Genomic DNA, 23,700 nt, shown 5'->3' on the forward strand with positions numbered 1-23,700 from the left:
TGCGCATGAAGAGGCCTGAGCTTGGCCTCTTCATCAACCCAGAAGTGCCTGCCCTGGGCCAAGCATGGTGGAAGGAAGAGGCTTGCAGGCTCCGCTGCTTGGAGAGAAGGCACACCAGCCCCTCCCTCCTCACCGCCTCTGTCGGGCTCTCAGCCTGGAGCGAAAGCGAAAGCATTGCAAGACTGCGCACACCCAGAGCCTGTGTCTTTTTGTTTTCACACACAAGTACCCTAAGGCCAGCTGTGGCCCTGAGCTCCATGGGCCTCAGGTATTTGTGTGGGTTGGAGAGGTGCATGTTAATACTCTACAAAGTCCAGAGGTCCACCTCCCTTTCGGAGAAACCTAGGAGGGGTCTCAGCAGCCAAACCCAGCTGGAGAGGACTGCCTTGAAGAAACATGCTTTGCGGGGGAAATGGGAGACATTTCCCTCGGGGGAAGAAGCCCGGTCCAGGGTCACCACATACAGCTGCACAGGCTGTGCACTGCACAATTCTTGGAGTACCTGTCATAGAGACTATGAATGTGACAGACATCTCCTGGTGTGTGTCCAGGGACCGAAAGGTCCAGCACACAGAGCCTACCACCTTCTCCTCCTCGGTGGAAATGGAGTGCTTCAGACCTACCCCGTTACTCCAAGCAGTCTCTGCTGGGCAGGGATGGGTGGGGCTGGCAGGGGTTAAGTGCCAAGGAACCCTACGCAAACCTTAAAGTGGCCGTGTTTCCAGAACCCTCTGCAAACAGCAGGGAGGGGGACAGGGTGGTGAAGGAAGCTCTCAGCTGAGACACAGTTCTCTTCTACTGTCTTCAGAAAGCAGCAGCAGGGTTTCTGTGACTTCAGATTTGGGAAAACAAAACCCTTTCCATTTGTTCTGGCTGGAGGCCCATGAGTGAGCATTTCCCTCTGACTACTCCCTATTGAGCCCTCCCTCTTCCAAACCCGCAGCCCCAGGGAAGAGCAGGCATGGGACTCTTCTAAGGCCCAAGAGATAGAAGAAACTGGAAGGAGAGCCCTTTACAGCTGTCGCAGCCCCTGACAGACTCCTGGAACTCCTAAGAGTCTGCTAAGCCCTGCTCTGGCTGTGCTCCAGTCACCCTTAGGAGAGAAGCATTGCTCTCCGCCTGCCTGGCTCCAGACCCCCGAGACCAAGGGGCACAGGGTAAGCAGGTACCCACCTGTTGGGAGGATTGGGAGAGCCCCTTCCTGATCAGCAACATGCCAGGGGATGGGCTGAGTGTCAGCTCAGAAGGGAAGGGACCTAAGACCAACTTTCTTTGCTCCAGGCAGCAACAAAGGATGCATGGTGACAGGGATGCTCATTCAGTAGATAGCTATTTATTTATTTATTGAGTGCTTACCATTATTTATTGAGTACTATTCTAGGAGCTGGGGATATGTCAGTGAACAAAACAGCTCACACTGTACTTGGGGAAAAACAGATAGTACACAATAAACATAATAATTAAATTATATGTTATGTTAGGAAGCGGAAAATAGAAAGTACTGTGGAAATTAAAAAGTGAACAAGATGAGGGCACCCTCAAGTTGGGGGTTTATAATATTAAACGATAGGAAAATAGGAGACATCTCCCTCCTGGGAAAGAGCCAGTTTCAGGGTCACCACATACAGTGGCACGGATTGTGCACTGCACAACTGCGGTGTACCCGTCCCAGAGATTATGATGTGAAGCACATCCCCTAGTGTTGTGTCCAATGGTTTAGGCTAATTCTAAGGTTAAAACCTTACAAAGGTGGTCAGGGAGGGCCTCAGTGAGGAGCTGCTCCTGAAACTGACCCAGGCATGTACAGAAGGCATAAGTAAGTATCCCAGCCCACTGTCAGGACTGCAAAATAACAGCAATAACCCGCATTTGCAAGGCCCATTACAGTTCACAAAGCAATCTTTCACCCACATTGTTTTAGTGGGTGAAACCTCCCAGAGAGGAAAGAATGATCCTTCCCTTTCTACAAATAGAGACATCAAGGCTTAGTGAAGTTAAGTGGCTTGCCCAAGGTCAGGTCAGGAGGCTAGTTAGTGGCCTAGCTTGGAAACCAAACTGGGTATTCTGATTCTAAATCTTTTCAAAATAGTATAGTGAAGATCCTGAGGGTTGGGGAATTCCAGAAAAACCCCAGAGGGCAAGCTTGGGGCTCAGAGTTATAAAAACAAGTCAGAAAAATAGAAGATTAAAAAAAGAAAGAAAAGAAAATGAAGGAAGGCGTTCAACCCCCGGAGGTCCTGAAAGCTTGACTCAGTCAGGATTGTAGGGTTGAGTCAACACAGCATAGAGGCATCACTTGGTGGCCCTGAGGAAGGGGGTGACGCAGGATCAAAGGTGTAGGCTGATTAACCCCACTGCAGCCTTGCCAAGGAGGACTTGAGGCTTACCATCAGGGAGAGCTAAGGTCTGCCCTGGTGAAAGGCATCACGTGTCCTTGTAACGACCTTGGAAGCGGGTAAAGGGGGAGTAAGCACATTTCACCATCGGGGATGGAAAATGGCCAGGCTGGAGGCCAGAGTCTGAGACCATTAACTCTCAACCTCAGAGAAGATCCACTTGTTGCTTCTGATTTACAAATATAGAAACAGAGGCCCAGGGAGGACAAGGGACTTTTCCAAGATTTCCTAGCATGAGTTGGTCTCTCATCAGGTCCCAGGTGTATCGGAGAATAGCCTTGGGTCCTAGGGACTGGAGTGAGGAGGAGGGACGACCTACAGGGGATTATGTGGCCCAGAGGCTCGAGCAAAGGCGTGTGGCTGCATGCTGGAGCCCAGAGCGGAGGAAGGGAGTGGGAGGGAGGCGGCCGCAGCCGGAGCAAGGCTCAGAGGACCCCGGCAAGCCTTCAAACTGGCCCAGAGTCAGGATCTCCTGGGTTCCCAGGGCAGGCCCACCATCTAGCTGCCAACCTTCGTCCTGCCTCAGTTTCCCCATCTATAAGCCCAGATTGTGGGTTGGAGAAGAAAACCCCTTCTGGCAAGCGGGGCATCTCACTGATTTGCCATGGGCATGGGGGCGTAGGCAGGCGTGGTAAGACGTTTCACGTTTTTCGGACACCCCACTGACCTCTCTATGTGCGTTATTTCAGTGAATTCTTGCAACCACCCTCTGAGATGAGCATCCGTTTTCCCACTTCAGAGAACCTGAGCTTCAGTGAGGCGAAGCGACTTGCACGGCTAGTTTGTGAGGACACTAGGGTTTAGATGCTGCCTGACTCCAAAGCCCAGCACTTCCCCGGCACACACGCTGGGGTCGCCTTGCACTTGCTGCCCTCTCCCCAGGTACCTCATTTGATTCTAGGTCATCCATCTCCTGGGCAAATGCCTTGCCCTTCTGTCAGGAAGGATGCCTGGGTCCCCCCCGCGGCGGCTCCGGTGCAGACTGGCAGAGACCACCCCTTGGGGCAGAGTCCCCGCACCCCCTTCAGGAGGCCTGGCAAGGCCTGGGGGTGAGGGGAGGCCGCACTCTCGCAGGAAACCTGCGGTCTCACCCTCTGCCACAGCAGGTTAAAGGTCACACGTGGGAAGCCCACGAGGGCCCGAGTAGCGACGACGTGGGCTGGACGATGCCGGGTCCTGCTGGGGAGGTGAGTCCTATGCCACCCACCCGTACCCAGGGGCCCGGCGCCCACCCCCGAGGCCAGGCCTGCAGCAGGAGCTGCACTAGTGCCCCTGCCCTTCCTCCCTCTCCCCACCGACAAAGGCCCCCCCGAGAGGCCGGCCACCCCCACCTCGGCGCCTTGTCAGCAGAATGGGGACATTGGGAACCCACTGCAGGGCTTGTGAGAGTAAAGGAGAGATCGCGGGGGAGACAGCTAAGCTGCCCTCAGCCGGGTTGACTCCACTCTACTCTGGGCCCGTCGTGCTCAAGGTGCTGGAGATAGACTGGCAAAGAAAACAGATAACAGTCCTGTCCTCCTGGGCCTGACGCTTTACTGAGGTAAGAAATAAATACATAAGTAAAATACACAAGACGTGAGTGCTGTGGAGCAAAATAGTTGGATGGGAGTAGGGAGTGCTTGTGGGTGTGCAGTGTAAAATCAGGTGAGCATAGGTGGGGTTCCCACTGAGAAGAGAAGACCTGGAAGGGGGAAGGAGCCAAGCCATGTGTGTATCTGGGAAGAGGGTTTTTTTTGTTTTTTGTTTTTGTTTTTTTGCGGTACGCGGGCCTCTTCACCGCTGTGGCCTCTCCCGTTGTGGAGCACAGGCTCCGGATGCGCAGGCTCAGCAGCCATGGCTCACGGGCCCAGCCGCTCCGCGGCATGTGGGATCTTCCCGGACTGGGTCACGAACCCGTGTCCCCTGCATCGGCAGGCGGACTCTCAACCACTGCTCCACCAGGGAAGCCCGGGAAGAGGGTTTAATGTAGGTTGAATTGGGTCCCTGACCCCCCAAAAGATTTCTTGAAGTCCTAACTGCCAACCTATGAATATGAAGTTATTTGGACATAGGGTCTTTGCAGATGTAACTAGTTAGGGTTAGAGGAGATTATACTGGATTAGGGTGGACCCTAAATCCAATGACTGGTGTCCTTATAAAAAGAATACCTCCCCAACACACACACACACACACACACACACACACAATATGTGACGACAGAGGCAGAGATTAGGGTGATGCAGCTGCAAGCCAAGGGACACCAAGGATTGCAGGGAGCCATCAAATGCTAGGGCAGAGGCACAGGACAGATTGTCCCTCGGAGCTTCCAGAAGGAACAATCCTACCAACGCTTTAATTTTGGGCTCTGCCCTCCTGAACTGTGAGAGAATACATTTCTGTTGTTTTAAACCATTCTGTTTGTGGTCATTCACTATGGCAGCCCTAGGAAAGGAACAAAGGGCTCCAGGGAGGGGGGACAGCAAGTACAAAGGCCCTGAGGTGGGAGCATCTCTAGCATATCTGAGGAAAAACCAGTTGGCCAGTGTGGCAGAAGCAGAGTGAATGAGGGGAGCGAGTGGTGAGAGCTGATGTTGGAGATGTCAGAAAGGTTTGGGGGGCCAGATCATTCATGTAGGGCCGTCCTTGTGGCAAGCCCTTGATAAGAGGAGCTATTACACTGCAGATGGAGGGTCCCAACTGGCGTGGGCTGCAGTGTGTGGGTGACCCCCGTGATCTTTGTCCCCTGGTATTATGCCTTTGAATATGTATATAAATGGCAAAAGGAAATCAAGGTTGCAGGTGGAATTACAGTTGCTAATTAGCTGACCTTAAAATAGGGGAGAGAGTCCTGAGTTATCAGGGGGCCCATGTAATCATATAGGCCCTTAAAAGTGGAAGAAGGCAGAAGAGTCAGTGAGAGATTCAGCTGAAGAGGGAGACAGAGGGCAGAGTTAAAACATGAAGAGTTCACCCTCTGTTGCTGGCTTTGAAGAAAGGAAGGTGGCCACAAGCCAAGGAATGTGGGTGGCTTCTAGATGTGATGGCCCTCAAGTGACAGCCAGCAAGGAAGTGAGGCCCTCGGTCCTACAACTGCAAGGAAGTGAATTCTGCCAACAAACAACCTGAATGAGCAAGAAAACAGATTCTCCCTAGAGCCTCCGGGAACTCAGTCCTGCTGATACCTTGACTTTAGCCTGGTGAGCCCTGTGTCAGATGTTTGACCTACAGAACTGTGGGATGAGACATGTGCATTGTTTTAAGCAGCTAAATTTGTGGGGTGTGCAGGGAGGAGGAGATCGAGAAGAAGAGGGAGAGACCGACGGGGACAGTAAAAAGAAGGCTCACCCCTGCTGCCTTCTCAGGGAACAGCCCGCTAAGAGCCACGATCATGGGGCCCACAGCTTCCCAGACATCTCCCTGCCAGCCCCGCTTGTCCACCTCAACACTGTCCTCCAGGCCCCTTGTTGTCCAAGTGCTGATCAAGCCCACTGAGGATGTCCCCAGGGCTCCACCTCTAGGTCCTCGGGTCAGACTAAGGAGTAAACCCAGTGGAGGTCCCTCCCATTCGGAGAATTGTTGTGACACCTCCCTCCCCCCACCTCCCCCATAGGGCTGGTGAGACGGCCTTGGTGGAATAGCCAAGCCAGCCAAAAACCAGTATGGGTGCTACTGCTGGATCACACCACCCCTGAGACTGGGCCTGGGCTCTAACTTCTCCCCAGAGCAGGTCTGCACACACACACACACACACACACACACAGGCACCCCAGTTTTCTGTCTGCTTTTTGCCACACAAGTCCTCATGGCAAAGAGAACCAGCCTGCTAATGGCTAACATGTACTGAGCACTAACCCATATCAGGCACCCTAAGTGTTCTACTCAAATGGTCTCATTTCATCCTCTCTGCAATCCTACCAGGTGGAGACTATTGACTCAGAGATGTTAGGCTATTTTGCCTGATGTCACACAGCTGTTAAATCCAGAATTGGACTCCAGGATTCTCTGAATCCAAAGCCCAGGCTCAGAACCTCACTCCTCTAGGGGTGGTCCATGGACCAGCAGCACCAGCATCACCGAAGACCACGTTAGAGATGCTCACCCCAGACCTACCACATCAGAAGCTGCATGTTAACACGTTCCCGGGTGATTCACATGCCTGTTTCAGTCTGAGAAGCACGGTGTAAAGCACTGTTTTCCAAGGCCTGCTGGTCCTCAACTGTTGTAACCACCTCCTCCCCCAATCTCTCAAGGCCCTTTCCAGCTGCCTAGGTCTTGCTCCACAGGTGGGGTAGGTTCTCTGCCCAGCCTGGGGAAGAAGCCTGAACCCCGGGCTCAGAGGGAGTCTGCAGGCCCCCGCGGCCAGTCCAGGCTGCAGCTGGACAACATCAATCCATGTCTGGCTCTCTGTAGGGCGTGCTGCCTGCTGCCCGAGACTCTCCTGACCCCTCCCTCTCGTCTTCCTTCTGAGACACAAGTCTCTTGGCCTCTGTCTAGTGCTCTCCTGAAGGTGGCCTCTGGCCAACACCAGTCCCTGCAGTGTCTCTCCCCCCTGGACATTTTGCACCGTTCCCCCCACCAAGAATGCCCTCTCCATTTATGTCACTCCCTTATCTGGACACCAAGGGCCTGTCCAAGTTGCCATCAGGAGAGAGTCCAGCGGCTGCTTGGGAAAGCTGGCCAAGTTCACAGGAAATGTCTGACACCACCAGGCAAGTGGGATTTGGCCTCCCAAAGCAAAACACAGCTGGGCCAACAGTGGGCCGCTCGGACTTTCCCAGATTTCATGGCATTGACACGCCAAGGCAGAGAGAGAGAGAGAGAGAGAGAGACATGGAGAGAGAGAGACTGGGCTGGCCTGGAGGTTGCAGCTCATTAAAAACATCACAGTAGCCCCTGGCCAGGGAGCCTGTGAAGCTCAAAAAGGACAGCCCTGCTGTGGGCCAGAGACCTCACCCCAGGCCTTCATCCTCCCCTGCCTCTCGCACACGTTCGTCGGGGGACCGAAGCCTCACGGAGCTGGTCCTCCTTCCCTCCCAGCCTCCTCCCCGCCCAGCATCGAGCCTCGTCCATTTCTTCATTCAACTTGTGTTGACTGAGCACCTACAGGGTACCAGGTGTGGTATTAGGTCCCAGGGACACGTTCATGAAAGAGGAGGACACTGTAGTCCCTGCTCACAGGGAGCTCTTGGTCCAGTGAGCAAATGCACAGAATGCCCCGAGGCAGAGTGAAAAGCGTGACACTGGGGAAGCACGGAGCCTCCCGCCCCCCGCACTCTGAGCACCACTGCGGGTGGTGCCCTTGCTTCCAGGGCAGGGTGAGGGTTCAGGGCCAAATGGGTCCTTGGTTAGGTAAGTCTTCCGTTGGGAGCGAGTGACAGAAAGCAATGCAGATTGAGCACTTCCTGCAAGCTGGGACTGCAGGAGGCACTGTGGGGAAATCCAGTGTGAGACGGAGGCGCTGCCTTCCAGGGCGCAGGCCACTCCGTCTGATTGCAGACTCAGGGCGCAGACTCACGGCGATGTGTGTGCCACGTGTGTGCTGCAGGGGGTCAGAGCCTGGCGGATATATGAGGGAGTAGGTGCTTTTTGGAGGAAGCGGGACTGGGCCTTGAAAAATAGAAGCGGGATAGAGTTCTGACTCAAGGGTACAAGGAACAGAATGACCTGCCAAGCAACCACCCCCAACACTCACTCGCACACGCACACAGGGGATAAATGCCCTATAAAACGAATGGATCCCACAAGCCAAAAAAAGAGCTTGCAGGGGGAAAGCCAGGCCAGAAGGACGCTGCTCCCACCCTGCCCCGGGGCTGGCCCTGGAGCTGCGACCTCTGGGGCTCCTCCAAGTGCCTCCACACCAGGCCCGCCCACCTTGGACCCAGAGCCGGGACCAATGAGAACAAGGCTCAGGCCCTGCCCAACTGGTCACAGCCAATCCCAGGCAGTTCACCCTGCCCCCTACATTGTCCACCTGGCCCTTAGCTCTGCCCCCCATCTCTGCCCCAGCATCCAGAAGAGTTTGGCTCTTCTGGTTTTAACTTTGGGACTCCCTAGGCCTGACCCAAGTTCACCCTTCTGCTCTTTCTGCTCCTGGCTGCTCTCGGAAACCACCTGCTTGTTTGGGTGGCCAGGACCCTGGAAACCCCCTTACCAAGACCCTGGTCTGCCCCGGCCCCCATTGCCCCTCCCCCTTCAGAGTTGCTGGACAACCTTGAACTCCTTTCCTTTCTCTCCTGAGCTTTCCCCCCTAGGGACCTGGCCTCGAGGTCATCCTCTTCTCCCTGATTCTCCCAGCGTCCTCTGGGAGGGCAAAACCTTTTTTCCCTGAGTTCAGCAAGACAAGGTTCAAACATTTCAGAAAGAACTTCCTAAGTAGGAAGGGAATGGAAAAAGTAACCTGAAAAACCAAAAAGAAAACACAGCCCCCAGAAATGGACCAGTTTACAAAGTTCAGATTTCCTGTCCTGAGCTAGGAAATGTCTAGCCAGGTTGGCTGGCAAGCAGGCCAGGGAATGCTGCCCATGAACACACCCTTTCCCAGTTTTTAATCTTCTCGCTCCCCCTACATGCTCCAGCTGCCCCTCCGAGGAGACAGGTTAGCACTGGTGGTGACTGAACTGAAGGGGCTTTTTCTGGCAGAGGAGTCCTTCCTGCATCACCGGGACCACAGGCAGAGAAGGGGGAGGCGGAGGACAAACATTTATAGAGTTTACTATGTGCCAGGCACTGTTCTAAGCATTTCCCTCATACAAACTAACTTAACCCTTACAATACCATGATTATGACTATCATCATTTTCCCCAACTTACCGATGAGGAATCAGAGAGATAAGTAACTTGCCCAAGGTCGCCCACCTAGGAAGTGGCAACACCAGGATTCGAAACAAGAGAGCCTGGTCCCGGGGATGTGCCCTCCTCAGCTCTCTCCCTGGGGCCTGGAGAGTAAAGATTTCCCCTCCCACCTCCCCTGTGCACCCTGCCAGAGCCTGTGTCACCCCCGTACCTGCTGCCCTGCTCGCCGGCCCTCTGGTGGAGCAGGAGAAGGGAAAGGAGGACTCTCTGGCCTTCTCCACCAGGGTCTTCACCAAACGGGCCGAAGGAGGAAGCCCCTCCAGAGAGGCTGCGCCCCCAGACCGGAGGCCCCACTGAGGAGGGGACTCACCTGGCCAGCGGCGGCTGTGGTGCTGGTGGCCGCGCTCTGGCTGTGGTGCTTTCTCTGGCCGCGCTGCTCCTGCGCAGGTTGGGAGACCCCTCGGCTGAGCGTCGGGGTGCCGGCCTGGAGTTCTGGGGGTCGAATTCCTCCTCAGGAATGACCTCTTCACAGTGGGCTCCGCGGAAGCCGGAGCGGCACACGCAGAGCTGGGGCCGGCTGCAGGAGCCCCTGTTCTGGCAGGGCGGCTGGCACACGGCTGGAGAGACAGGGAGAGAGGGTGAGGGGCGCCTGTCAGCGTCGGACAACCCATCAAAGACCGGGTGACCCGTCGCACCAGCACCCCCGGCAGAACCCCCAACATTGGGCTGTACATATACTTAAATGCTCCCTTTTTGCTGTCTGTCCATCTGGGGACCTGGCCTGCTGGTGGGGCTTCCTCTTCTCTCTGCCTTTGTGGGTGCTGCTTCCCCTCCCTGGAGCTGTTCCCCTTTCCTCTCCACATACCTAAGTGTTATTGTTCCCTCCAGGCCCCCTCCCCATCCCTGATGACCCGCCTCCAGCCACTGCACCTTCCTCTGAACAGCTAGGACGAGTGCTCATCTTGCACAGCACTCAGGCCTTATAGGCCACCGTCAGTGTGATGGGTTTGTTATGTCTGTGTCTCAGCTCCCTAACTAATACGGTCAGCACCCTCAAGTGCAGCGACTGGTCCTTACATCTCTCTGCCTCCTTAACTCCTAGCGTATGCCTAACAATGACACAGTCAATATTATTTTTATTATGGCAGCTACTATCTGTTCAGTGCCACAACATGCGAGGAACTGTGCTCTGCCTACACTGTCTCACTTAAGCTTAAAACAATCCTATACAGCAAGTGTGATTATGATTCTCATTTTACAAATAATGACTCTGAAGCTCGGAGAGGTTAAAAGATGTGCCTGAGGTCACCTAGCTAGGCAATGGTGGATGGAGGATCCAATCCAGGTCTGTTTGATGGAAAAGCCCAAGCTCTTTCCACCCCACCCCCTCCCAGCAGGGCTGAACCATCTCTAAACCTTGGCCTGGAGGTGATGACGAAACTAAAGGGATCTGTTGGCTTCAAGTCAGCCACCGAATGCACCCTTGGCCTGGGAAGCTGCATGTCCCAGGTTGGCTCTGGTGGTGGAGACCACAGACCCTCAAACACATCTCTCTCCAAAGCCCATACAGTCAATCTTAGATTGAGGGAGGATGTTTACCAGCTCCTGAATTCATTCAGTGAACATTAACCGAGCACTCACTAGGTGTGAGGCTAGTGGATCCCTCTAGCCTCTTTAGGGATCCTAAAGAAGATCCCTCTCTCAAGGAGTATCCTGTTTCACATGGAAGCCAGGACATATGTAATGTGATAAGTGTCAGCCAGAGCCTCTAACCCAGGCTGAGGCAAGAAAGGGAAAGTCAGGGAAGGCTTCCTGGAGGTGGTGATGCTGACCAGAGACAGCAAGGATGAGTAGATTGGGCATCGTGTCAAACAAGGGCTGCCTGTCTACTCAGGGGAGAGGGGAAATCATAGGTCTCGCTGCAGGATTCCAACCATGAGCTAGAACCTGAGGCTAGAGCATTTTCCACAGTGCTTGGGCATCCCTTCCTGGCAGCCCCAGGCCTCCAGGTAAGCAGACTGTGTGAGAGAATTGTAAACCTGAGCACTTCCCCAAACACAAACTGCCACCTTGGCAGGATTTTGGCCTATCACCTGGCTGCCACACCACCTGCCCAAGCAGAGTCAGCCCCCACCTGACCACACGCCAGGCCACTGTCACCACCACCACCAGAGACACGGTCTGCTGGGGCCAGCCCTGTAGCCAAACCAGGGCCAGCGAACAGTGGGGAAGCAGGTTTGCCCAGGACAGGTGTCAGCCCTGGTTTATTTTAGGGAGGGAGTAGAAAGGGAGGGCCTGAGTGGTTTCCCATGTGGACCACAGATGCTACATCACTCTTAGCCTCTCAGATCCACAGCTCTCTGCCAGCAAAGCCTGGCGTGGGTGAGGGGAAGGTCACACAGCCCCTCCCAGTCTCCGGTGTCTCTTCTACCTCTGCGTGGGTGGTCCCTGCCCTTAAGACAGCCTTCAAAACCAGTTTTGCTTCTGTCCTTCCCCTCCTGGGCCCCAAGGATGGCCCATCCTCGACTTCAACAGTAAGATCTTTCTCTGTCTAGAAACCCAAGGCCCCAAATCCTGCAAGCCGAGCCCATGTCTTCCTGAGACTCGCTTACTTCTGGTTCTGCCTTATTCGCCCATACATCCGCAAACATTTAGTGAGCATCCTCCCTCCTTCAGACTGGGTGCCGGTGGGTACAAAGACAACAAGGCTGGTCCCTGGGTGGAGGAAGCTCTGCCAGGTGGGGGGGTTCTCAGAATCATGGAAGCCCCTTGCCCCCAGGCACTTAGGTCCTCAGTGAAGACAAGGGTTGGCAGACTTTGGTTGGTATGATGAACAGCTCACAGAAAGTGGGTGTTTGGGGGGAAACTATAAAATTGGCATTTACACATGCATGTAATATTGCGGTTGATAAAAGTTCTAAAAGGCTTCCAAACCAGCCAGACTTGTTGGCAGAAATAAACCCGTTTGGGAAGATAACCTTCTGGACCAATCGTTTATGAAATTGCACAGAGGCCAGATCTGCTAAGAAAGGTCCTCCAAGTGCTGGGTTTTCAGAGCCAGCTCTCACCAACTTCATTTGTATCCTCCTCTGAGTTGTCTTCATAAGTCTCAGCAGGAAGTGATTTCCTCACTACAGTGTTCAAGCGTTTTGTTCTGAGCCAAGCATCTGCATTATGGGATTGGAGCATAAACTCCTCTCCTCTCTCTCCACTCCCCCAAAAGCCACCCCGCAAATGGCCCCAAATGGTGGCTCCAAGTGCCTATCTATGAAAGGCGCCATTCTTAAGGACAGTGTTTACTGGTCTGCCGTGAAACAAGAAAAATAAAAACAGTTTTCTGTGTTTCCTGTGATGTTATTTTTTCCCACTTAAAAAGTGTTTTTTATTTTGAGATTATTATTTTATTACTTTTTTGGTGTTAAAATGTTCTTTTAAAATTAAAGGTGACGGCAAATGGTAGTCTGTTTTTCTAATATCCTCACTTAGCAAAAGGAAAAGCTGGCTATTGTACTTTGGTACCTAAGATGTTTGGGGATATTTACTGGTGCGTGAAATCCAAAAGTTTGGAACCCTCCGGGAAGGAGGGGGGCGATAGTGGTCATGTGCCTTTTGTTTAAAGGAAACTGAAGCAAAATAGTCCTAAGTCAGATGAGCACAGATTTCAGAACTGAAGTCTCAGAAAGGGGGTCAGCCATCGCAGAATCGCCCCATGGCAGGGGCTATTGCATAAAGCAAGGAAGGAAATGCCAAGGCACCCCGGAGAGGCAACTTCATGCAGTGCTGTGGGAATTTTAAGAGAGAAAATTCCCAACCGTGGCAGGCTGGGCGGTCTTCATGTTTTGTTCTTGGAGTCTCATTCCTCCCATTTTCCCACAAGGGCAGAGGTCATGGCTTATACTTGAGAAATCAACACAGGATGGGGTATATGGCTTTAATGAGTCTTCGGTGATTGATGATCGGTGAGAGGTTATCAAGCATGATGCCCCAAGGTCCATGTTTAGCCGTCGAGGACACACCCAGCCCCTCCCTGTCAGGGGCTGGCATCTCAGAGCCCGAAGGTGACGCTGCCCCCAGCCTCCCTGTGCCTGCTCACCAATGCCAGCCTTTAGCCATTCATAATTTGGGCCCCACCTGAACCCTGGCTTCTCCACACTCCCCTGGCAGTCTCCTTCTCACTGAGGATTGGACATGTGGAAAGTTTCAGCTTCGGGAGTTCAGCTCTGGGTAGGTAGCAGTATGCCAAAAGAGAGGGGAATAAAGAGAAAACTCCCGAAATTACTGTGAAACAAGAAATAGAAGGCATCGTTCTCCCCAACCCCCCACTCCTGGCTGTGCCCCTTCTACCTTCACTCTCCTCCAAAACAGTCAAGCAGAGGTTTGCTCAGATTTTCCAAACAAAACCCCTGCCTTTGGGAGGAGACCAAATGCAGAATGGGCAGGCCTGGGGGAGAGTCTGGAAACAGCGCCCACCGTGCAGGCTGCTGCTCCTACCATCCACTCAGAGCCCTTGTGACCAGAGACTTGGTAGCAAAAAGAACATGGGGTCGGGAGTCAGAAAGATTTGGGTTGACCCCCACCCCCACCCCGCTCAGCCACATCCCAGCTGCGTGACCTTGGGCGCGTCGACGCCTCAACCAGTGCCTCAGCTGTCTCATCCATAAAATGGGTCTGACAATTCCTGCCTCAAAGAGTTGTGTGAGTCTCAACAGAGATCATGCAAGTACTTTGTACTCTCTAAAGCTGTGCTGTCCAGTGCTGTCTAATGCTGTAGCCATGAGTGATACATGGCTGTTGAAATGGAAATTGATTAAATAAAATTTAAAATTCAGTTCCTCAGTTGCACTAGACACATTTCAAGGGCTCAATAGCCACATGTGGCTCATGGCTACCCTGTTGGATGGCAAGATATCAAACATTTCCACAGAAAGTTTCCACAGAAAGTTGTATTGGACATCAATGCTAAGTTAAAAAACAGAAGAACCACACACCTAGTGGCAGAAGCAAGAGGGCTTCTGAACTTCTCTGCCTTGACCTTTTTCCCAGGAAAAGGCAATGACAAGGCGGGCCCTGGTTAGAGAGACGCCCCAAGCACTGTGGTGCAGAGGCAGGGCTGCTCTTCAGGCGTTAAGTACAGCCCGTCCCCTCTCTACCTCCTTCCACCCCAGCCAGGTAGGGCTTTTGTCATCAGCTCTCTCTCCTGGGATCTAGAGATGCCTTCTCCCTCCGTCAATTCCATTAAGTGAGGCACCGACTTTAGGGTGGGCCCCTTAAGCCTGCGCCCTCCTCTGAGGCCTCCAGTACCAGGCCCTCCTGTCTGCGAGATGAACCTACCTTCCAGATTAGACTCTGGGCCCAGCACCCCCATACCTGAGGCTCAGCTCCTCCTCAGATTAAAGCTCCATCTTTCCTAAACTCTGTGTCAGTGGGACACTAAGGACCTCCCCACTGAGTACCTGATCCCTCCCTCAGGATGGGGCCCTGTCCCTTCCACACCCAGAGGCCTTTCTAGGCAGGACAGTCACCTACCACCCTCAGTGTTGCCCTTCCCTGGGCACCCCCCTCACCTTAGACCCCTACCTGGAGGCCTCAGTTTACCCTTGGAATTCACTTAACTGGGGGTCTACCTGTGACCCCGAGCTGTTTCTCCACAGCCTTGACCTTTAGTTTCCACAGAAAGGGGACCCTGATGTCAGAGCTCCCCGAGGCCAGGAAATCCCTCACTGGCCGTCACACACCCTCAGAATCCACCAAGGACTCATCCTCTGCACACCCAAGCTCTGCCCAGGGGCTGTGTCCCCCAAGCCCCGACCTCAGCCCCGAGCCCCCAGGCTGTGGGAGAAGTCAGGTCCTCAAGGATTCGGCCCATTCCCACCACAGCTGTGCTGGGGTCGCAGCTCAGGATGGCTGGAAACAGCACTGGGGCTCAGGGGCCAGCCAAGCGCCCTGCTCCAAAATAGCAGTTGTGTTCACATAAAAGCCTTTAATGAGAGAAAGATGCCGTTCTTGGCCCCTTGAGCACGCTCTGCAGACGCCGTCTGGCAGGCCGAGAGGGCCTCTACCGTTTGGCGGCCGGAGGGGAGGAAGGAGGGTGGTGAGTCAGACCTTGGCCCCAGCCCCTCAGCATGGACCGCCCTGCTAATTGCATTAACAAACACCAAGATACTGGGCCAGTGGGGGCCAGGGGCTGGGGCAGAGAGCAGCCCCAATTCCCACCGGCTCCAGCAGGCATGAGGAGGGGACCACTGGGCAGGGCTCGTGGCCCAGGGCAGAGGCCTGGGTTTGCCTCTAGCTCCTGCCCTAGAGCAGATGAGTCACCTGTCCATCCCCGTCACAGCACTGAGGGCTTTGTCTGGGAGGAGGCAGGGATTTAAAGCCCTCAGTGCCAGAGAGGCTGGGGAGATGAGAGAAGATGGGGTCCTGGAGCAGCCCCCATCAGGGACAAGCCGGGGGACCCAGCCTTTTCCAGGGGAGCAGCTCCAGGGCATGGAAGACAGTTCTGTGGCGGCTGACATGGAGCCATCCAAGCCCTTCTGCAGCCACACCAGCTCCGTGCCCAGGACCCATGAAGGTTGAGAGGGAAGGAATACACCATTCCCATTTACAACTCAATAAAGGCGGGGGGTGGGGTGGGGGGGTGGGGGGCAGAATTGTGGAGGAAAGAGCAGCCTCATAGTCAAAGAGACCTGCATTTGAATTCCAACCCCACGACCTCAGGCAAGTTCCTTCACCTCTGAGAGTCTCAGCGTCTAGAAAGTGGTCGTGCGTCCAACATTTACTGTTTGCTTAGGATGGTAAGCAAGACAGACAGTGTCTTTTTCTTCATGGAGCCTCCAACTTAGAGAAATTCATAAAACAAGCAAAAAAACAAGCAGAGGAAGAGAAATTGGGATATGAATGGTGAAAGAAACAATACAGGGGCTGGGATCCAGAACAACAAGGCTGCTGGGGGCAGCTCTAGACAGAGTGGCTAGGGGGAGCTGGAAACGAAGACAGGGAGCAGCCACATAAAGAGACAGGAAAAGCAAACAGAGAGAGCAGCATGTGCAACAGCCTGGGGGCAGCACATTCCAGGAACCCAGGCTGGATCTGGTGAGTGAGGGGCTGACAGACGAGGCTGGACACACCGCCACAGGAAGGTTTCAATAGGGATAGGCTATGATCTAATTTACAGAGAAAGAACTGGAGAGTAAGGGGGACAGTGGGAGCAGTTAGCCAGCTGCAGCAGTCACCCAGGAGAGCGTGCTGGTGCCCGGGACTAGAGAAGCAGCCGGTGGCGGGGGGTGGGGGGGTGGCGGGGGGATGGGAAGCAAACAGGCTCTCAAGAGATTTAGGAAGTAAAGCAAACAGGGCTCAGGGATGGACTGGATAGAAGCCTGAGCAAGAGGAGGTGTCCTGAATAGTCTGGCTTAAGCATTCACATAGATGGAGATGCCTCTGACAGGATGGGTAAGACCTGGGCAGGGATATTGGCTCCAGAGGGAGGGAAACGATGCGCTCGCTTGGGACAAGTTGGGGTGGGGGTGGCTGGGAGGCATCAAGAGCAGATGTCGAGGAGGCGGCGGGACGAAAGGAGCCTGGAGGTTGGAGGAGAGGTCTGGCTGAAAAGGTATATAAATCTGAGTGTCATCAGCCCAGAGACGATGTTTACATCCATGGGAATGTATTAGATCATTCCAGGAGCATTGCAGTGAGAAAGAAAAGAAGAGGACCCATAATTCGGTCCTGGGAAACCCAGTGTTTAGTAGCTGGGTAGAGGAGAAGCAGCAGCCAGGGACACAGGAGGGGGCCAGGACAGAGAGTGATACAATGGCCACTCACAGGGTGAAGGGAGTTGAAGGGTTTAGCGTGGTCCCTGGCACAGAGTGAGCATTGCCACTCTTATTGTTGTGTGTTAATTGTCTGGCACAGTGTCTACTGGTACTCAATAATGCGGGGGAGGGGGGCGATTAATGCTATGCTTGCTTCATATGGCCCCCTCTTTGTGTGGGGGATTTAGAAGGTCTGGGGAAAGTCCTGAGGCAGCCCAACATCAAGATGGTAGGTAGAGGGCTTCCCTGGTGGCGCAGTGGTTGAGAATCTGCCTGCCAATGCAGGGGACACGGGTTCGAGCCCTGGTCTGGGAAGATCCCAGATGCCACAGAGCAACTAGGCCCATGAGCCACAACTGCTGAGCCTGCGCATCTGGAGCTTGTGCTCCACAACAAGAGAGGCCGCGACAGTGAGAGGCCCGTGCACTGCGATGAAGAGTGGCCCCCGCTCGCCGCAACTAGAGAAAGCCCACGCACAGAAATGAAGACCCAACACAGCCAAAAATAAGTAAGTAAGTAAGTAAGTAAGTAAATAAATAAATTAAATTAAAAAAAAAAGAACTTGGCTTTAAAAAGAAAAAAAAGATGTTAGGTAGAAAAGGAGAAGCCAACCAAGGAGGTGAAAAGAGGCAGCTGGGGATGGCAGAAGAAAACCTCCAGGTCACCTGTGAAGTCATTCACCCACTCAGTCCTTTAACAAACATGTATCAAGTAGGCACTCTGCTGGTATCAACAGGATACAGCCCCTGGCTTCAGGACCCCCTGGATAAAAGCATCTCCTAAATACTCCTTTAAGCAAAAAGCCTTGGGGGCATACACCTGCTTACCAAGAAGATCTAAGCTACCTCTACATGGTCAGGGGAGAGATGGGCAGTGTCTCTTGCTAGGTCTGTACCCTTCATGTTAGTTGGGTCTCCACTGAAGTCATGTGATTATTCCCCTTAACACCTTCCACTTTCCTCTCCACCACTCCCACCAACTACTGAGTTTCATCGGATGGTTCATCCAGAGATGAGCCATATGTAGACTCAAGCCTCTGGCTCCTGGCAGCTCCTAACCAGTCAGTAAAGAACCTGCAAATCCCACCCCTGCCCTGACCCTTTTCCTCAACATTCGTTCAGCACTTACCATCATGAGGTCGATTTCTTTGCATACATCTCCTCTGTAGATTCTTATAACTACTACAGGTGCTATTCTGATCCTCATTTGACATACGGAGAAACTGAGGCTTAGAGCAGTCCAGCAACGTGCCTGAGATCACCATGCTAGTAAGTGATGGAGCAAGGGTTTGAACTCGGGGATTCTGGCTCCAAAGTTGAGTGGCTATAGTCTTGCCCTTTGGGATGGGGTCATTTACAGGGCTGGGATGGGTGGGCCAGGGGAACTCCCTCAGGGAAGCCCAGGAGAAGCCCAGATCAGGAGGGATGAGGGTCTTCACAGCACTGAGATGTGGCCCAGAAGGCATGTGGTTCTAATGGCTCCATGCACACACAGGCTTGGGGCTAAAAGGCAAGCACAAATGCCTAGGCCATTCCAGGGTCTCCTGAGCACCATGGGGAGTTTTCCAAAAGGGCTGATGAACCTGGGGCAGCAGAAGGGGACTTCTCTGCACAGGCCTGGGAAAGGCCCTGTGTTATTCAGTACATTCTTGTTGAGCCTTTACCTTGTATCCAGTGAACACTTGCCACTGTGCTGCATGTTGTGGGCTGTTAGACACAGTTCCTGCTCTCAACATCAAGGCCAGACATGTACAGGATATACAGAATATGCCAGGCCTTGAACTAAACACTTGCCCTAAGTTATCTCATTTGTTCCTTAGAATTCTCTGAGGCAGGGACTAATATTAGTCATATTTCACAGGAAAAGAAACTGAGGCACAGAAAGCTTAAGCATCTTGCCCAGTGTCCTGTAGCTAAGTGATGGAGTCGGCATTTAAACCCAGGCAGGCAGCACAGCCTCCTGGATCTAGGTTAAAATAACAACTAAACTTACCATGTTCCAGGCTCTCTACACACACGTGCTCGTTTCCCAGGAGCACGGTGTTAAGCCCTATCCTCTGGAACAGGCTACCTGGATTCACACCCAGGCTCTACTGATTGCCAGCTGCATGACTTGGACAAATAGTTAACCTCATCTGTAAATGGGGATAAAGATCAAATCTAGTTTACGGGGTTGTTGTGAGGATGAAAAATTAATAATAAAGTTCTGACGCACAGAACACACAGAACACACTGTAAGAGCTACAGTGTGTTATTATTATTAATTCTCAAAAACAGCTCTATAAAGATTGTTATACCCACTTAACAGGTGAGGCGCTATGGCTGGAAGAGGGCCAGGCACTTGCCTGAGGACACAGAGCTGGGATTCAAATCCATGACTCCTTGAATCTGGCACCAGAATCTAAAGCACATGCTCTTAACTTGGAGCCTTACTGCTGGGGTGGAGGGGAAGATGGTAATCCACCTAGCCCCCTCCTCAATAGCCTTCTCCCCAGAACAGCCCCAGCCCCCATGCATCTAAGCTGAGATAAAATGAGAAGCCAAAGATTTCTTCAAATCTTCTTCCCCAGTGTGAGCCTTCAGAAGTCTCCCAAAGGCTGTGTGTGCATTGGGTCGAGCCAGTCTGGGAAGACTGGACAGTCTTCCAAAAGCCCTAACTGTAAACAGGAACCCAGCACCCTACACCCTACATTGCTTCCCCTCAGCTGAGCGGGCTGGCAGGCCCTAGTCAGCTGCCTCCACAAATACATAAACACACAAATTGTGTGGCAGAGCTGACAAAGCCACAGAAGGAAAGGCAGATACCAAGACCAGAGGAGGAGATGGGGGCACAGCTCCAGACCCCTCCAGGGTGCAGAGAGCAGCTGGGCTTCTAGCAGTGGACACCTGCAGACACAGTGGGTCCCCAGGGTCCAGTGACTGGACAGGGATGAAGAAAGGGGCCTTCCAAGGAGATGGCTGGTATGTTACAGCAACCTAGGAGTCTGTGAGAGGGGGCAAGTGGGAGTCGGGGGTGGTCCAGGGGACAAAGGCCATCACTCGCTATGCAGGGGCAGTGGGTTGGGCCTACAGATATCTGGGAGAGACCAGGGGATGGATTGAGTCCCCACACTGTTCTGGGACTAGACTCTGCTCTTGGCAGTTGGGAGGATGTCACACACCCCTCCCTGTCACCACCCCCTGCGGCCAGGCCAGGAGAGGCACCCCACATGTGGGAAACCACTAGGCCAGAGTCATGAGCATTCCCCGGCATTGGGAGCCTCTGCTCCAGCCAGAAGGGCAGCTGTGGGGAGGGGACAGGGAGACGCAAACCACAGGGGAAGCAGGAGAGTCAGCTGACAGGGCGAGGAACCAAGAGCCCCATATTTGACAGAGCTCTGGACCTAGCCACCCAGGGCCAACACACCCCACTGCCCACGTGGTTCTCATCAGGCTCATTAGCAGCAAAATAGCAACAAGAAAACAGCGCTGGGCCCAGCTAATTAGCACACAGACCTTCAGTGGGCAAGCCAACTTCGTGTGGAAAAGGCTAACGCCCAGTGGCAATTCCTCCAGGAGCGCTGCCAGCCTGTGTGCTAGGGTCACAGGTATGACCAGGGGAGCAGCGGAGGGCCGGGGAGAGAAACAATGGGGCTGAGGCCCCCCAGGGTGGAGTGGATACTGACAGCAGGCTGGAGCAGCACCCCCTGATCAGGGCACGAGGGTGCACACACACGTCAATGCTGACAATCTGCAGACTCACCCAACCTCGAGTTTCCAGTGTTGAAACTCCAGATTGGCAGAGAATGACGCTGGAAAGTCATGAGAAAGTTAGGAAACTGAGAACCTTCAGGGCTGAAGGGCCAGAGCGAGGCCCATGCCGAGGCCCCTCGGGCAGCTGTGGAGCAGCCCACCGCCCTGAAGCCACCCTCCCCAACTTCAACTCAAACCTCAGTAGCACTCTCTGCTAAGCTCAACAGAACTTATGGGATCTTTTCTTCATCTCCAGCCCCAAATCCCACCCCAGGCCTCAGCTCCAGGACTCGGAGCACTACTCTCTCCTCGGGCACATTTCCTAACCAAACTGAGCCTCAGTTTCCTCGACTATAAGTAGGATAGATGATCAGTAAGTACTCATGTTATAGGATTGGGAGACAACTGAGATGATGTATGTGAAGAGCTTAGCACAGCGTTGGGCATATAGTAAATCCTCGGCTGTTAGCTAGTAGTAGTAGGAGTCGTTGTTATAGTAGTAATGGTGGTAGCAGTAGTAACGGTGGTAGTAGTGGTAGCAGCAGCAGCAGCTGTAGTAGTAATGATGGTAGTAGAGGTAGTAGTAGTAGTGGTAGTGGTGATGGTGGTAGTAATAGTAGTAATGGTGGTAGTGGTGGCAGTAGCAGCTGCAGCAGCTGTAGTTGTAGTGATGGTAGTAGTAGTAGTAGTGGTAGTGGTGATGGTGGTAGTAGTAGTAGTAATGGTGGTAGTAGTAGTAATGGTGGTAGTAGCAGCTGCAGCAGCGGTAGTAGTAGTGATGGTAGTAGTAGTAGTAGTGGTAGTGGTGATGGTGGTAGCAGTAGTAATGGTGGTAGTAGTAGTAGTAGTGGTAGTGGTGATGGTAGAGGTGATGGTGGTAGTAGGAGGAGGAGGTAGAGGAGGAGTAAAAAAGGAAACAGTCGTCCACGGCCATCCCCAGGTCACAGATGCAGAAAGTGAGGTCCAGAAAGATGAGGTAAGATGTCTGGCAGCCGAGTGTGGAGACTAAGAAGAGGGACCCTAGAGTCAGGTTACCTGAGTTCAAATCCTGCCATTTCCAGGCCATGTGACCTTGAGCACGTGACTCGTCTGTGCCCCAGTTTCCTCACCTGCCAAAAGGTGAGTGGCTCTCCCCGCCGCACAGGACGTGTGAAGTGAGTCTTGCACAGAGCGAGCGCTGCATAGCTACTGGCTCTCGCGTTGCTGCCGCCCCTCCGAGGGCACCATCAGTGGAGGCTAAGGCACAGAGCCATGCTCTTCCTACCTCACTCCTTGGTCTCCACATAACTAAGATGACTACCCTCTTTTTCTCATCTGGGCCAGCCTGCCAGGCTTTAGAGTGGTCCAAAGGAAGACTGCTACAGACACAGTATCAAAGCCTCACCTGACCGTCCTGGTAGGATGCCTGCCAGGGGCCAGAGCAGAGGTGGATTCCCCTAGCACGGCGCTGGGAGTGGTCCCCCCAGGAATGTGCGATGCAGAGGCTCTGGGGCCAGGTGTGTTCCGCAGACCACAGGGGTATGTGAGCACCACAGGGCAAGTTGGGGAGGAGCCCCAACACAGTGGAGCAGCAGGTGGGGAATATAGGAAGCTTTACAAACAAGAGCGGGGATTTTATTTGAAAAGTCATCTTCAGTTGGAGCCTTTTTTTTTTTCCTCCAAGCCATGCAGCTTGTGGGATCTTAGTTCCCCAACCAGGGATTGAACCCAGGCCCTTGGCAATGAAATCACCAGTCCTAACCACCAGACCACCAGGGAATGCCCTGGAGGCATTTTTCAATCTCCTCTCTTCCACTGCCTCCCCTCTGGAGAGGGGCTACCTGCTCAGGAGGCAGATTGGGGAAGACACTTGTGCTCCCCGCACAGGTTCTGGAGTCCCCATGCCCCGCCCAGTTCAAGGAAGAGAGAGGGAGAGGGTGGATGCGGTGGAGGCACTCACGTTTGATACAGTGGTTGGTACTGTTTGCTGTTGTCCATCCTGGGCAGCACTGTCCCCCGCAGACATTCCTCCTGCGGGGTCACCAAAACAGGGTCAGCATAGGGTGCTCAGAGTGGGACTATTCACAGAGCCCTTGTGATGGTCCCACCCTCTATAGGCAGGGCCTGGGGGAACTCTGCCAGGCCAGGCACTGTCCCCCTTCTCTAGAGAGGCCGCATGGCCCATGGGAGGGCGCTTTGGGATCCTTCACATCTAAGATTGAATCCTGACTCTGCCATTCTCTGCATGAGCTTGGGAAGCCTCATTCTTTTCATCTGTACAATGGAGATAATAATACCTGCTTAATGTTGTGAGGATTAAATGAGATAGGATATATAGCCCCTGACACACTGGCACAGGGATCACGAAGATGATCAAAAAGCAAGTTCAGAGTGGCTCAGTCACTTTCCAAGACTAAACAATAAGTAAATGCCAGAGCCAGATTCAAACCTCAGTTGACCCAACTCTAAGTCACGCTCCAACTCCACATGGCCTCTCACCAAAAAATTATCACCATGGCCCTAGCCAACAAATGCTGATAATCCAAAGGAAGCTGGAAAACACACCCAAAACAGCCTTAAGGACATACATATGCATCACCTGCCAACACATGCACACTGGGAGGAGCCTTAGCCCTCTGGCAGGCTGGTGCATGGTCAGACGGAGCACTGGCTGGGACTGAAGGAGCCGGAGCTCCATAATTTCTCTTTAAGAGGAGCTGAGGGGGCTTCCCTGGTGGCGCAGTGGTTGAGAGTCTGCCTGCCGATGCAGGGGACACGGGTTTGTGCCCCGGTCTGGGAGGATCCCACATGCCGCGGAGCGGCTGGGCCCGTAAGCCATGGCTGCTGGGTCTGTGCGTCCGGAGCCTGTGCTCCGCGGCGGGAGAGGCCACAACAGTGAGAGGCCCGCATACGGCCAAAAAAAAAAAAAAGAGGAGCTGAGGAAGTGGCAAGCTGGTAGGAAGATGGGGCTAGGGACTCGGGGTAAGCTGCTCTGCATGGTGAGCACACTTTTTAT

The 23,700-nt window shown here is 53.5% G+C and overlaps 2 protein-coding genes across 3 annotated transcripts in view; one reads left to right on the forward strand and one right to left on the reverse strand.

Moving 5' to 3' along the window:
- Window positions 1–23,700, forward strand: part of FCF1 (FCF1 rRNA-processing protein) — a 239,062-nt gene that overhangs the window by 101,020 nt on the left and 114,342 nt on the right. The gene's annotated exons all lie outside the window — the stretch shown is intronic.
- The window catches only part of LTBP2 (latent transforming growth factor beta binding protein 2), a 101,619-nt gene that overhangs the window by 71,211 nt on the left and 6,708 nt on the right, over window positions 1–23,700 (reverse strand). For both annotated transcript variants that reach the window (XM_081227556.1, XM_081227555.1), the window contains exons 2-3: window positions 22,645–22,715; window positions 9,537–9,783 (exon numbers count right to left, since the gene is read on the reverse strand). In XM_081227556.1, the coding sequence (XP_081083682.1) occupies window positions 9,537–9,783; window positions 22,645–22,715 (318 nt within the window). The remainder of the gene's footprint in view (window positions 1–9,536; window positions 9,784–22,644; window positions 22,716–23,700) is intronic.

Source organism: Mesoplodon bidens (assembly GCF_964165515.1).
Source record: "Mesoplodon bidens genome assembly, chromosome: 3".
Taxonomy (NCBI): domain Eukaryota; kingdom Metazoa; phylum Chordata; class Mammalia; order Artiodactyla; family Ziphiidae; genus Mesoplodon; species Mesoplodon bidens.